A 13,723-nucleotide genomic window follows, 5' to 3' on the forward strand; every position below is an offset into this window, starting at 1 on the left:
CCCTTTGAATGCTAGGCCAAGCCAACCCCTTCTTCTTTATTTATATACTCAACAAACTCACCACTTCAGCTAGCTCTACCCCGGAGCTTCTACTCTCCAAGAAAAATGGCACCGGCTTCTTTTCATCACGAGAAAGTTTGCGTGATGGACGCCTCCGGTCGCCTTGGCTCGAACCTGGTTGAGCGGTTGCTGCAAATAGGCTACACTGTCCATGCTGCAGTTCAAGGCCATGGTGATTATATGCCCACCAGCTTTTCTTTGTTTTTTCCTTTTTCTCTTTCCCCTTGGCAATCCTTGGTAATTAACTAATTAATTGTAGTGTTTCATGGTCATATAGGTGATTTGAAATTTAATGGGGGTGAAAACAAGAAGCTTAAGATTTTCCATGCAGACCCTTTTGACTATCAGAGCATAACCGATGCCCTGAAAGGTTGTTCTGGTTTGTTTTACGCCTTTGAGCCTCCAGAAGACCAGCCTACCTATGATGTAAGTTGCACTTTGATTTCAACTATGAACACATAATCATACATGTTTCGGTTGATATCTACAACTTTTTATCGCTTGTTTGACTTTTCTAGGTAGTTTCTCGATGATTTTCATAGCTAGAAAGTTAATTGATTAGAGAAACATGTGATCCTGCACGCAATTAATATTTTCTCCTTAACTTTCCTTTTGGCCAAACAAACACTTTTTCTTATTGAAGACATTTAATTTGTACTATAAATTCATGAACTTTGAATGGTCCTGGAAGAGTAGAAGTAGGGTTCATCCTCGACTCTACGTTGCGTTTGGGATGGGATATTCGGATACTTAATAATTGACAATTTGAATACGTACAAATGGTTGTCAAGTGCTTGGGAAATTGAGAAAGTGGCTGATGATGGCAGGAATTCATGGCAGAAGAGGAGGTAAGAGCAGCACACAATGTGATAGAGGCATGTGCTCAGACGGATACAATTGACAAGGTGGTCTTCACATCCTCCGCCACCGCTGTTGTTTGGGGAGACAACAATCCTCAACCCGATCTGGATGAAAGACATTGGAGCGATGTCAATTTCTGTCGCAAACTCAAGGTGCCTATGCATGATCATATATATATTTTACTTCTCCATAGATTGAAGATTTGAAGGTTTTGTAATTATATTATGAATAAATATTGCATTAATTTCCCATAAAATTTAATTTGACTTTGATTTATTATTATTATAAATAAAAATGAAATGGAAAAAACCAGTTATGGCATGCCCTGTCAAAGACGGTTGCGGAGAAGACAGCATGGGCGTTGGCAATGGATAGGGGCATTAACATGGTGTCAATCAACGGTGGATTGTTGATGGGGCCCAATCTTTCTATCACCCACCCTTACTTGAAAGGAGCGGCGGAGATGTACGAGTATGGGACTTTCGTGACCGTCGATCTTAATTTCTTGGTTGATGCTCACATCTGCGTCTTCCAAGATGTTTCATCCTACGGTCGATATTTATGCTTCAATCACGTAATTAATCGCCATGAAGATGCTATTCAACTCGCCCGTTTGGTTTCGCCTTCTACACCTTCCCCACCTCAAAGGTTAGTGCTTTCGAAAAAGAAATAATAATAAAAATAATTTTTAACAATTTTATGTTAAATAAATATAAAATATAAAAATTATCATGTCATAATTTATATAAATATATTAAACATAAAATATTTTTTTTAATTTTTATCAAATTCATATATTATTTTTATTAAAATTTTAAACTGTCATTTTTATATTTTTTGTATCATATTATTATATTGTATTTAGAATTATCAAATTTTATATATTTTTTAGCTCATGATAGAGATGGCATTGTTTAGCTTTACATAAATATTACTAGAGTGTGTTGAAAACTTTAAGATTATTTATTATTATTATTATTTTTTTTTTTTTTGGATTTTAACAGCGACGAAGAAGCTAACACGATCATACAACAAAGGTTAAGCAACAAGAAGTTGAATAAGTTAATGGAGGATTTTGAAAGTGGAGGAGCTTTGGAGGATTGGTCACAGAACTCTCCATCTACAATTGAGATTTAGGCTGATGATCATAAACAAAAGCATGCAATCTTTCTTTCCATAGTCCTCCACCCAAACCCTAAATAATATTTTATTGTTCATCCTCCACCCAAACCCTAGATAATATTTTATTGTTCATCCTAATTGATGTAATTTGCAAATTGTTTTTACAATTTTCAGTTGAATTAATGTTAAATTCAACTTCATATTGTTATTGCTTGAGTTCATCCAAAATGAAGTTGGAATTTTAGTTAATGGGTGCCCTTTTAATTGTGATATCATTTTTTAAAGTTTTATCAAAGTCTTTCCTTTTCCTTAATTTAAATTTTACATTAATATTTCAATTTAAAATTAACATTTTTAGTATTATCATGTAGATTGGTTTTCCTTTTACACGTTGACAATCAAATCTTTGTTGATGTTACAATTTTATTCATGTCTTTTTCTCTTTGATAGAAGGTTTTTTATTTTTAAAAGGAAAATGTTCTTAGAAATGTTAAAAAGAAATAAATAATATAAGAATATAATCAATCGTGCTAAATTTTAAATTTTAAATTTACGTATAAAAAAATTATATAAAATAATTATATCATGTTAATGTATATAATTTTCATTTAAATTATATCATGTAATCATGTTATTAAAAAAAGTCAATCATTTACATTAGGTGTGATAATTAAAATAATTAATATTTATTTCAATTAATTCATTCTTGTTATATGTTATAAATGATAGATTTTTTTAATAATATAATTATATAACATGATTTAAATGATGAAAACAATGCTAGCGTATAACAATTTCATTCAGTTCTTTCTCATTAAACCAATGCTCAAACGTAAAAAAAAAAAATAAAAAAAATAAAAAAAAAATCATATTTTGCAAGTGAACAGTTCTAGCTTCAAGATAAAGAACACATGTTTATTTTATGAGAATATTCCTTCAACTAGTAATAGGAAAAATCGACATCAAATTATTAATTTTTTTTTGTCAGAACATCAAATTATTACCTATTTTATTAAAATCAAGAAATTAAATTATTGAATCCACTACATGAACACTTACAAGTTACAATTACATAAATTCACTTATGAAATTTGTAAACATGATTATTAGTGTACTAATCCGTTTGTTTATTTGTTACCAGAAGTTAGTATTTGTGTTTCATAAATATTTCTTAAATTTTAAAAGATGTAAAAGAAGTTTTTCTATTATTATAAAAATTTTTAAAAATAGAAAAAAATTACAGAACTACAAAAGGTTACTTATTAGTTTAATGTAAGGATATCATCGAGTCAATTCAAATTAATATAGTAAAAAGTTTGAATTTAAATTTAATTTAAAATTTGTTGTTTGAAATTTGATTTGAAAATTTAAATTTAAATTTAAATTTAAATTTGATTTGGGATAAAAATTAAGTTATTTGAATTTATTTGATTAAATTCATTTAATAAAAAATAAATTTAATTTTTATATTTAATTTTAAATTTGATTATATGTTTAAATTTAAATTTGAATTAATATATATATGTATAAATATAAAATGATAGTTTTTTAATTAAATAATAAAAATATATTAAAATTTAAAAATTAAATTAAATTTATAAATTATTTAAATTAAATATTAAAATATCTAAACTCAATTCATTTAATAAATTTAATTATTTCGATTAGATAATAATTGTATCCAATTTAAATTTTATTTAAAATCTGAATCATTTAATAATATTAATATATTATTTAAACCCGTAGCTTATAGAGTACAATGAATGTCACTTTTTTTGTTGTCTGAAGAAAATACGAAAAGCAGAAACGGACAAAACAAGATATATACACGACAAGTTTACGCATGGTTTTTGTTTTGGTACATACTCGTGGTGCTTTACCAGTCGACGTCTCTCAACTTGTCTGCTTGTGGAGAGTTTAACCATTTTTCACTCTTTTCCAGGAAAAAAAAAAAGGTGTTGAAAATTCTTCTTTTGTGCTTTGTTGATTCCTTCTCTTTATGTTCTCTAAACAAAACCTATCTCTAAATCTTAGCATCAGCATTTCATTACAAATATAAAAATGTATTTCTATTTTTCCACTTTCATTATCCTTAATAAATATATACGCCTTGACTTTTTGTTTGATTATCTTGTGATATTTTAAGGTTGTAGATCTAACTCAAAATCTTTGAACTAACTTCTGTTTTCCTTTATTTCTATCTTTATTTGATCCGTTGTAGCTGTTTTCTTTCTTCTTCTTGTTGTCTTCCTTCAGAAAAGCTGAAACTTTTATGTCAAATTTAGTTTCTTTGGATGTGTGATCAGATACCCATTTCTCAAATCAGTAAAATCTCACTCTTTAACTTCAGTTTTATCCAATTCATGTAATTTAATCTTCTGGGTATATCTCCTTCTTCATGTTTTCTTACTAAAATTAGGGTTTTGTTAAAAAAATTCCCCTTTTGGTCACCCCTTTTAGAAAGCAACATGGATTACAGTAGAGAAAATGTAGTTCATGTAATTCCGACAAATGGACCTGATAATTGGGTTCCAAATTCGACTGACCCCTCAGTTTGGGCAACAGAAGAAGATTACCGTGTTTGGAACAACCAAGAAACCTCCAGCGACACACCTTCGAACTCTAGCTACGACCAAAGACATCCTCAATCACGGTCCAATTCCGAACAGCCACCAAACAAGAAATCAAGAAATTCCCAGGAATTAAATTCCAGGTCCAAAGCCATAGGTAAAATGTTTTTTAAGACCAAGCTTTGTTGCAAGTTCAGGGCTGGCACTTGCCCTTACATTACAAACTGTAATTTTGCTCATAGCATTGAAGAGCTTCGACGACCACCTCCTAATTGGCAAGAAATAGTTGCTGCTCATGAAGAAGAGAAAGGGATTTTGTCAGAGCCAAGAGAGGAATATCAGATTCCTTCTTTGGGGTCTTCCAGTTTTACGGGGGAAACACAGAGGTCATATAAGGGAAGGCATTGCAAGAAGTTTTATACGGAGGAAGGGTGTCCTTATGGTGATAGCTGCACGTTTTTGCACGATGAGCAGTCGAAGAATCGAGAGAGTGTAGCTATAAGTTTGGGGCCTGGAGGATATGGTGGTGGCACGGGAGGAGGAGGAGGTGGTGGTGGTGGTGGTGGTAGCGGCGGTGGTGTTGGTGGTAATGGGAATGGATCGAATGCAAAGCCGTCTAATTGGAAGACAAGGATTTGTAATAAGTGGGAACTTACTGGGTACTGCCCATTTGGAAATAAGTGTCATTTTGCTCATGGAGTTGCTGGTATGATTTATTGATTGATTGGTTAACCAATTTACTTTTTTTTGTCTCTTTTTTATCTTGATTATGGAAAGTACTTATGGTTTTCAATTGTTCTTTATTTCTGTTGGTTATTTAGTTAAAAGACTAGAATTTGCATGATTAATTTGTTGAAAGAGTTTTTATTAACTGAAAAGCTCCAATTCAAGAAATTTTACCGTATTTGTGCAATTCCTATTAGTATGCTGGGATTGTCTGGTTGCTGGATATGCTTCTGTGTAGCTAACTCCTTTAAGTGGCTAGAATTCTAATTAAACAACCAGTGATATTTAAGTTTTTTCCCTTACCGCAACCATCCAATTTACTAATGACTATCAGGCAGTTGTAAGCTCAAAGTGGAACCGTTATCATGGTAGTATGCACTTGTTAAGTGAGAACCATGAACTTGCTGTGCGTGTGCTTGTACCCTTTATCTCTTCTATTATTTTGGACGATTGAGAACCATGTTGTTATCATCATGCCTTTGAAATTTGAGAACTTTCATCTCACTTTTACTTTTAAATTGGCTCAAAGCTAGTGCTCCATTGATGAGTAGCTAACCTGATGGATGATGCAAGATATATGTTTTTGTTGTTTTTTCAGTAATAAACGGATAGATGGTTTTTCAGCTAGTCATGAGTATCTTCTATGCTTCAGCATATATTATATATAATTATTTTGATGGCAGCAAGCTTTACATGGGGAGTTGTATTCGTCTCCTTTGCTTTTGTTTTTGGTGTGATAAGGATGAATATTTATTGTTACTACAGAATTACACCGATATGGAGGGGGCCTTGTGGATGTAGAAACTAAGGATTCTTCTGCTACCCCTTCTGACACAAAGCAAGGGGGAGGAGTGCCTTCAAAAACTCCTGCTGATACTGCAGCTGCATCAGTCCCTTCAGTTCCACTTTCAGATGTTTATCATCTTGGAGTTCCTTCACAGAGGACATCTATTGTACTCCAGAGACCAGGACAAAGAACTCTTCAGAAATGGAAGGGTCCAGATAAAATCAGTCTGATATACGGTGACTGGATTGATGACATTGAATAAACTCTGTTCTTTCAAGTACTGAGGAAAAAAAAAAAAACAGAAAGAAGAGATGAGTGCTGAAATTCTGGCTGGGAAAGTGAATAGTTTAGATATATTCCTAGGACGGTAGGGTCATGGACCCTCAGCTTATACTGGCTGGAAATATGACGCTTGTATGACTGGCTGTAGAATTTGTCCTTGTTATCAATTGCTGTAAGTTATTAGATGACCCTTTTTAATCTGAAAACTGAAAAGAAAATTATACCACTTTGTTAAAGTTATCATTTTTGTTCTTAGTTCTCTCTCCGGAAGTCTTGGTTTAATCATGTACAAGCCAAAATTTTAAGCTGAATTTGGCAGGCCTTTACTTTTGTTCATTTGATCAAGATTAGCCAGATTGTTTATGGAGATTTAAAGACCACTACCTTCTAATTTACTATAATTAATTCATGCCTCCTCTATTAATTAGGGTTTAGGGTTTAGCTTCAACCAGACTATCCACAACCAAAACCAAGATTTTGTAGTTTACCATGGTGTGGTTGGAAAAATGTCATTGGTCAGCAACAATGGTAAACAGAGAAATGGCTAATATTATTCAGACAATTCTCCAGATCCTTCTCACAAAGGACTCGTTCAATAGCCATAAATATAATGGTTACCAAGCATCAGCTTTCCAAATTAAGCTTACCACTCTTTCTTAAACACATTGACATACCGCCTTGTTTTTCTCTTCCGCTGCATGACCAGCAAAGAAAAATCTAACCAACAAACAAAAAAAAGAAATCTCATTTTCTCTCATCAATGCAAAAATACAAGGCCGGAACGATCTTAACTCCGGCCACTGCTGCCCTCTTTATTCAATGTCGCCATATTCTAGTTATGCCGAAGCACCCTCCTCATCGAACTACACCCCGCCAATACCTATAATTATAACTGTAATTTTCCTTGTTTTGTTCTTCCTTGGTTTTTTCACAGTATACTTTTGTAGGTGTATCCTGGAAAATCTTGTTAGTATCTGGAATCAGCGGCGTAATCCTTCGGGTCCTGTAGCTGCCTCAGCAGGTGCAGATATGAGTAATGGCCTTGATCCTGAACTAATACAAGCTTTCCCAACATTCTATTATTCCACCGTCAAAGAGTTTCGTCGTGAAAAGTATGGCCTAGAATGTGCTATTTGCTTAGGAGAGTTCAGCGATGATGATATGCTTCGACTTTTGACAATTTGTTGCCATGTTTTCCATAAAGAATGCGTTGATCTTTGGCTTGAATCACATAAAACATGTCCAGTTTGTCGTGGGGAGCTAGATGAGCCTAGGAAATCATTGGAGAAGTCCCCGATACTTGTTCATAGCAATTCCATGCATGAAATTGGAGCAAACCAAAGCTCACTACAAGATGCTGTTTGCATTGACATTAAAGAAGATAACATTGAGAAAGCTGGTGGGGTCGAAGATGAAGCACAAGCCTCTTCAAATTCAAGAGAACAACATCATAGGAAAAGTCACAAGGTACAAAGATTTTCAAGGTCACATTCAACCGGGCACTCCATATCTAGAACTAGAGAAGAGGAGGATAAATATACTCTGAGATTGCTTGACCATGTCAAAATAAAAATTGTAAGGGGACATAACTCTGCAGGAAGTTGTATTGCGTTTGGTGATTTTGCAAGCCCCTCGGACTACAGGAACGAAGGTTCTGTTAAACCATCAGGGACACATGCCTAGTAGACATTGATAAAGTACAAGTTTGTAGGACTTTCTTTTCTCTTTTATTCGCACAAAAGCTCATTTTTTACTTTATCTTAGGAAATTCTGAGTAGAATTTATTACAAGCATTATGTTACAACAACCTTTCTCAGTTCTCATGTTTCTTTATACTTACAGGACTTATTCAACATTCCATGAACTTATAATTTGTGTCGAGAGAACTGAAATAAGCAGGATTATTCAATCACAAACTTTAACTGGAATCGGTGGTCCATATTTGACTTCACATGCTCTAGTTTTCGTTTGTTTATTTATTTATAATCTACAGAATTCAGACTCATATCTTCCAGTTATTTGCTTGAGCTCTTCATGACTTTGCTTCTTTATGTTCTGGAAGACGAAGAATGAAGTTGCAGGCTTTGTTATCTGTATTTCCTTTTTATCAAGCAATGTCTGATGAGTGATACCTTGCCGCAACAAGCCAACATGTTCAGCAAGGGCTAGATTTCTGCAACTATTGCTTTGATGAGTTGCACCAGTCAGGCTTGATACAAACTGTACTCTTTTGGTGTTTGTAGTAGCTCATGAACTTTGCTACAAATTCTACTAACAGGAAAAAGCTAATAATTAAATTTCAAGGGGATCAACAGAAGGCATTATATGCTTTACAGGGATATGTATTGTATTTTAAATGATAACACGGGGTATATTAGCATATATTATGATTCGCTTACGATAAGTAAGAAGTAAATCTGTTGTTTACCTTCTATTGCTGCAAAAGAAATTCGATAACATTTTCTCATTCTGCTGCCTAATACTTCGCCTTCGTAGCTTAACTTTCTATCTCCCCAAAAATCTTCAATAGGCTTTGACCATAATATGCATAAGAGGGTGTCAGAAAACAAATATTTTACAGGATAACAAAATAAATGACAATGCCAAAATTTTAGTTTACACTTACAATTTGCTGGTATAGACTTTCTACATCCAACTGGGTTTGGCTGTCTGGAACATGCTTTTTCAGCTCTGCTACTAGAGTCTGAAGAAAGAGAAACATATTGATTTGGACTGCAAAGTCTAAATAGCCCATAAATGCAGGACAAAGAGATCTTACACTTAGAACGAATTCTCGACAGATATGGTGTTCCATTAAATTTATAATCTTTTTTCTAGCAAGAAACAACCTGCAGTATAAAAGCTACAGAAGTAAATAAATATGCAAGATATAGAGATGCATCTATGGTGAAATAATTATGAATATTGCAACTTAATAACAGCAAACCTTTCATACTTTTAAAGCTCACACGAAATAGAGGTAGCTTTGTTAAGGCCAAAACAAGGATCCCATTGGCGTTGATGGGAATGTAACTTGATTTAACTGTCTACCTGACTGCTAGTAAGGCATTCCAAAAGCACTGGAAGTTCTATGGTTATGTCATTCCACCACTGAGATGCTAATGTCTGCTTTTCTAATTGTTAGAACCAGCTTGAAGGGTAGCATACTTACTAATATTGGTGTTAATGAGAATATCTGTTTTATTTTACCTGTCGGGGATGTGGGATGCTTTAATGTTAATTTGTGTCAGGTTGATTTATCAAGTGTGCAACACAAACTGTTAATGAAAAGTTTCTATTAACCTGGTCAATTTTCAATGTGGAGAATACAAGGGGCCCTTGCTGCAGCTCAATCGTAGGTTGCATTGCTAAATAGTAGAAAATGGCAGTAAACTACTCACACGTTTAGGCTTTGTTCTTCAATGATACTTTTGGCCATTATTGCAAGCTCATCTTCCCAGCCAGTCAGAATTGATTGGCCTTCTTTAAAAGGGTAACTGTAAATACATGATCGCCAAGTTATGCGCAAAATTAGCTAGAAGAATAAGAAGAATAATAGATAGTTTACAGACTTCAACACCATTCATTGTATGTTGCAATGGTCAAAAGGAGAAAATATTATAGTTGACAGACTGAATTTGCTTCAAAATTCAAGCAGAGAAATCAGAGTGAAAAATCATCATGGTTAGGGGCTCTTTCACCATTTTAAGGCAATCTGAAAGGAATAAATCCTTAGAGCTACTTCTTTTTTATAGAATAATGCAGTTCCATCATTTCAGACTACGGTGTGATGCCGCAATTTGTATCACTTACTCCGCAAGCCATGTGGCCTCGAACGAACGAATGGCTTGCCGGAGGCAGTGCTTGGAATTCTCTGCTATAGTTTGGGCCAATGCATGAGGCAATTCAATATCTTCTTGTTTAGCAATGAAGTTCAAGACTCCAACAATCTGCGGGGTAGATTATGGTAAAGCGAAGGACTCACTAAAGAGATGGTGCCAAACCTTCAAAAATCAAAATAGTCAGCTTGGTGAGAGAAAGAGAACTTACCTCCTTGTTTGGAGGTGGAGCAAGATGGATAACTCTGCAGACAGGCTTGAGGATTTGAAGCTTACAGATTTCGGAGCAGCAGAATATAACTTTATACTGACCCTCAGAATTCTCTAAGAACTTTAGGATTTGGGGTTGAGCATTCTTCGATATTTTTTCTGCCTGGTAGAAAACAATAGCTGCAGATACAGGTTTGGGTATTAGCTTTATAAACCTCTATAATTGCTTCATGTTCAGGGCAAAACAAAATACACAAGCTGCACCTTTGGCATTTACAAGATTGTGCTGCAAGGATGGTTTCTTTGTTAAAGCATTCTGTGTTTCCTTGATTACTAACAAGGCCACCTCTGTTGCATATTCTCTCTTTTCTGGTTCAGAAAGGTTGACCTCTATGTGTTTAGCGGATGCTTGTACTCTTATCTGAATGCTTGATGTTGGCCCTCTTTTATGTTCACTCTAACATCAAGCACAAAATAATATTTAATATGTGGAATGAAATTGAGAATTATGCAGCAAATGTTGTAACAAGGAAATTCAGAAAGAAGTAAAACAACTAGTGGCAACTTTGGTTATAATTGAGAACAAGGGGCCATTCGACGGTTGAAAGAGAGTGTTGGATCTTTAGATTAAATGGTGGGGGGAAATACAGTCACAAAATGATGAAACTAATTGTCCAAAGCTCACCTCCAAATCCAAAGCTAGGACTTCCTCCCTTGTCTGTTAAACAAAGATAAGCAATCAACACTAGAATCCTTCTATTGAATGCAAACCAAACATTTTAATCGAGTTCTGTAAGAGTACCTCTAAGATGTCCACTCCAAAATGTTCTCTAAGCAGTGCTAGAGCCATTGTTCTCTTCCCTATTCCTGGGAGTCCTTCAATTACAAAATGATTAACATCTCCAGCTGTCACCTGCAAATTTGTCAATATGAAGCAACTATTATTAGAATTCCTATACATCTTATCTCAGCATCAAAGATCAATCACGCAGTTCGGTGGTTTAGCAGGGCTCCAATGATTCTGTCTAGGTGTCTGTATGCTATATATACAGTTTTACTACAGTTTCAACCTTTTCAGCTATTTCTCTGTGGCAGATGAAGTGCTTCAAAGCCTTAGGTTGATATTTCTCTGCCCAAGTGAATTCGTGCTGCTTTTTGGGATTATCTTCCTTGGCAACTAAGTCTTGAGACTGTCTGGCCTCCTCCGGCTTTTCTGTTTGTAAAAACACTTCTTTCAATGAACCTGAATCAATCTTCTTCGTATCCATCTTTGCTTTTGCTATCAAGGAACAACCTATGCTTAGTTTTTTTCCTTAATCAATGCAATCCACCAGCTTTGAAGCACTTCCTGCTAAATTGAAGGTGTAACATCATCTTAAATTGAACGTGCAAGGTAATAGGGAGTGGACAAAGATGTGATCCAATCCTTCGTTAGCAGCTATAGTGTTCTGTATCGAGTGGCTGTTTTTAAAACTCCTTGAGAAAAGCATTGGACGGAGCGATCGAAGCGTGGTGATAACAAAGAGAATATGGAGAAAAAAGCTATGAAGCCTATGACACGAACCAGGACAGAGCTTCTAGTGAATGGGGGAATGTTTTTCTTTGTCATTTTCCTGAAGTACACACGTATCTAAATGATAGTATAAATTATAGACATCCAATTTAGTTTAAGTTTGGATCAATTGGGCTTGATCCAAATGAAAAATGGACCATTTTTTTTATTTTGTTTTTATTTGTATTTTTCGTTTATTATTTATTTTATTATTTACTGTTAAATTATTAATTAAATTATTATTATTATTATTATTATTTGATTGATTTTATCTTTTCTTGATTAATTAAGAGATAATGATTAGATTAATTAAAAATAATAAAAAAAAAGTGGTAAGAGTGAATTTGGACGTGAATTTGAGGCTGACAGAGTTACGATTGGATTCAAAGTTTGAATCCTAATTCCATCCATTTGGGATTGATTAGAAATTTTTCTGATCAATCCTTATAAATAGATGTTGAAACATGTAGAAAGGAACACAGGAAAAAGAAAGAAAGAAAAAAACAAAAGAAAAAAGAAAAAACTCAAAGGTGTTAGTAGCAATCATGGAAGCAGTTTAGGATTTTTTTTTGAATTTTTTGGGTTTTTTTTGAAAAATTTTTGAAAATTTTTTAGAATCCAATCAATTTTTCGGTGACTTTTCTGGTGAAACTTGGATTTTTCGACATGTTTTTCCAAATTTCGACGTGATTTTCTAGAATCCAGTGAAAATTCAATCGGATTCTTGGTTTTTGTTCTAGAGAGATGGGAGAGAAAATGGGAGAAAAGAGAGAGGAAAGAAGAAAAACATGAAGGAATATTGGGTTTTAGCCTTTTATAACCTTGCAAAACGACATCGTTTCAGAGGTAATAAAACCTTAGGATCCGTTCGTTTCCATTCAGGTGACTCAACTTGTCGCGCTGACTCGCTTTAACCCGCTTCGCAGACCCTGCTAATGAGCCAAGCTGATTGCCCTGAGTCACGTTTTGAGTTGTGGTTTCTGTCTCAAGCCGAGCCGTTCACAGCAGCAAGCCGAGCCATTTTCTGTTTTTTTGGTTTTTTTTTTATTTTTTTTTATTTTTTAAAATTATGTGTTTAGTTATTTTATGAGTATTTTTGAATGATTTAATTTAATAAATAATAAAATAATAAAAATAAAAATTTTGAAAATAAATATTAATTATCCAATGATGGAATTTATAGAAATTTACCCAAATTGTGGAATAATTTAAATAAAGTTTCAATACCAATAATTAATATTTATCTTCAACCAAAAAAATAAAAAATGAAAAAAATATAAAAATTTTGGAATTAAATACAAGTTATCTAAGGATGAGATTTTTAGAAATTTCAAATGATAAATTTTTTAAGAATTCTCTAGGTGAGAAATTTCTTTTAAATTTATCCTAAATGATGAAATAGTTTAGATGAAAGTTTTAATAAAAGTAATTGTATTATTTTTTCACATAAAAATTTGACTTGAAAATATTTGATAATTATCCAATAATGAAATTCTTAGAAATTGTAAATGGTAAATTTTTAATAAATCTCTAGGTGAAAATTTTTTTCTAGATTTGACCCAAATGGTGAAATAATTTAGGTGAAATTGCAATAGAAATAATTGTCATATTATTTTCTTTCCAAGAAAAAAAAATTTTTAAATAGGCTCAAATGGTGAAAATTTTAGAAATTCAAAAGAGAAAATATTTTTAATTTGGCCCAAATGGTGAAATA

The 13,723-nt window shown here is 33.4% G+C and overlaps 4 protein-coding genes across 5 annotated transcripts; 3 read left to right on the forward strand and 1 right to left on the reverse strand.

Annotated features, from left to right (window-relative positions):
• Positions 1-71: 71 nt before the first annotated feature.
• LOC111286261 (cinnamoyl-CoA reductase 1-like) lies at positions 72-2,356 on the forward strand. Its single transcript, XM_022876154.2, has 5 exons — positions 72-232; positions 338-486; positions 888-1,073; positions 1,235-1,569; positions 1,926-2,356. Exons 1-5 carry the CDS (start codon positions 106-108, stop codon positions 2,056-2,058), a joined length of 930 nt encoding a protein of 309 aa, XP_022731889.2. The 5' UTR covers positions 72-105; the 3' UTR covers positions 2,059-2,356.
• Positions 2,357-3,823: 1,467 nt separating this feature from the next.
• LOC111276166 (Zinc finger (CCCH-type) family protein) lies at positions 3,824-6,663 on the forward strand. 2 transcript variants are annotated; one of them, XM_022861964.2, is made up of 2 exons: positions 3,824-5,319; positions 6,105-6,663. In XM_022861964.2, exons 1-2 carry the CDS (start codon positions 4,512-4,514, stop codon positions 6,386-6,388), a joined length of 1,092 nt encoding a protein of 363 aa, XP_022717699.2. In that variant the 5' UTR covers positions 3,824-4,511; the 3' UTR covers positions 6,389-6,663. The 2 variants fall into 2 exon arrangements, with proteins under 2 accessions (XP_022717699.2, XP_022717706.2); XM_022861971.2 differs by having other exon boundaries at positions 4,378-5,319; positions 6,023-6,283.
• Positions 6,664-7,032: 369 nt separating this feature from the next.
• Positions 7,033-8,224, forward strand: LOC111276183 (RING-H2 finger protein ATL29-like). The gene is given in 2 exon segments (XM_022861977.2): positions 7,033-8,076; positions 8,079-8,224. Coding segments are annotated over 2 exon segments (957 nt in total). The 5' UTR covers positions 7,033-7,227; the 3' UTR covers positions 8,187-8,224.
• Positions 8,098-12,003, reverse strand: LOC111276156 (replication factor C subunit 3-like). Its single transcript, XM_022861957.2, has 11 exons — positions 11,528-12,003; positions 11,260-11,370; positions 11,143-11,175; positions 10,722-10,914; positions 10,459-10,637; positions 10,222-10,358; positions 9,810-9,905; positions 9,188-9,257; positions 9,035-9,112; positions 8,837-8,939; positions 8,098-8,676 (listed from the first exon to the last, which is right to left on the reverse strand). Exons 1-11 carry the CDS (start codon positions 11,723-11,725, stop codon positions 8,588-8,590), a joined length of 1,287 nt encoding a protein of 428 aa, XP_022717692.2. The 5' UTR covers positions 11,726-12,003; the 3' UTR covers positions 8,098-8,587.
• Positions 12,004-13,723: the final 1,720 nt, after the last annotated feature.

Source organism: Durio zibethinus, chromosome 17, assembly GCF_047325235.1.
Source record: "Durio zibethinus cultivar Kanyao isolate XHJ-2024 chromosome 17, ASM4732523v1, whole genome shotgun sequence".
Lineage (NCBI taxonomy): Eukaryota > Viridiplantae > Streptophyta > Magnoliopsida > Malvales > Malvaceae > Durio > Durio zibethinus.

Coding starts and splice junctions, on each gene's coding strand:
- LOC111286261 (XM_022876154.2), top strand. CDS start 106: ATGGCACCGGCTTCTTTTCATCACGAGAAAGTTTGCGTGATGGACGCC. Junction 233..337: donor TGCTGCAGTTCAAGGCCATG/GTGATTATATGC, acceptor ATGGTCATATAG/GTGATTTGAAATTTAATGGG. Junction 1,074..1,234: donor ATTTCTGTCGCAAACTCAAG/GTGCCTATGCAT, acceptor GGAAAAAACCAG/TTATGGCATGCCCTGTCAAA.
- LOC111276166 (XM_022861964.2), top strand. CDS start 4,512: ATGGATTACAGTAGAGAAAATGTAGTTCATGTAATTCCGACAAATGGA. Junction 5,320..6,104: donor TTTTGCTCATGGAGTTGCTG/GTATGATTTATT, acceptor TTGTTACTACAG/AATTACACCGATATGGAGGG.
- LOC111276156 (XM_022861957.2), bottom strand. CDS start 11,725: ATGGATACGAAGAAGATTGATTCAGGTTCATTGAAAGAAGTGTTTTTA. Junction 10,638..10,721: donor CAATCTTGTAAATGCCAAAG/GTGCAGCTTGTG, acceptor CTGTATCTGCAG/CTATTGTTTTCTACCAGGCA. Junction 8,677..8,836: donor TTCTTTTGCAGCAATAGAAG/GTAAACAACAGA, acceptor TCCTGTTAGTAG/AATTTGTAGCAAAGTTCATG.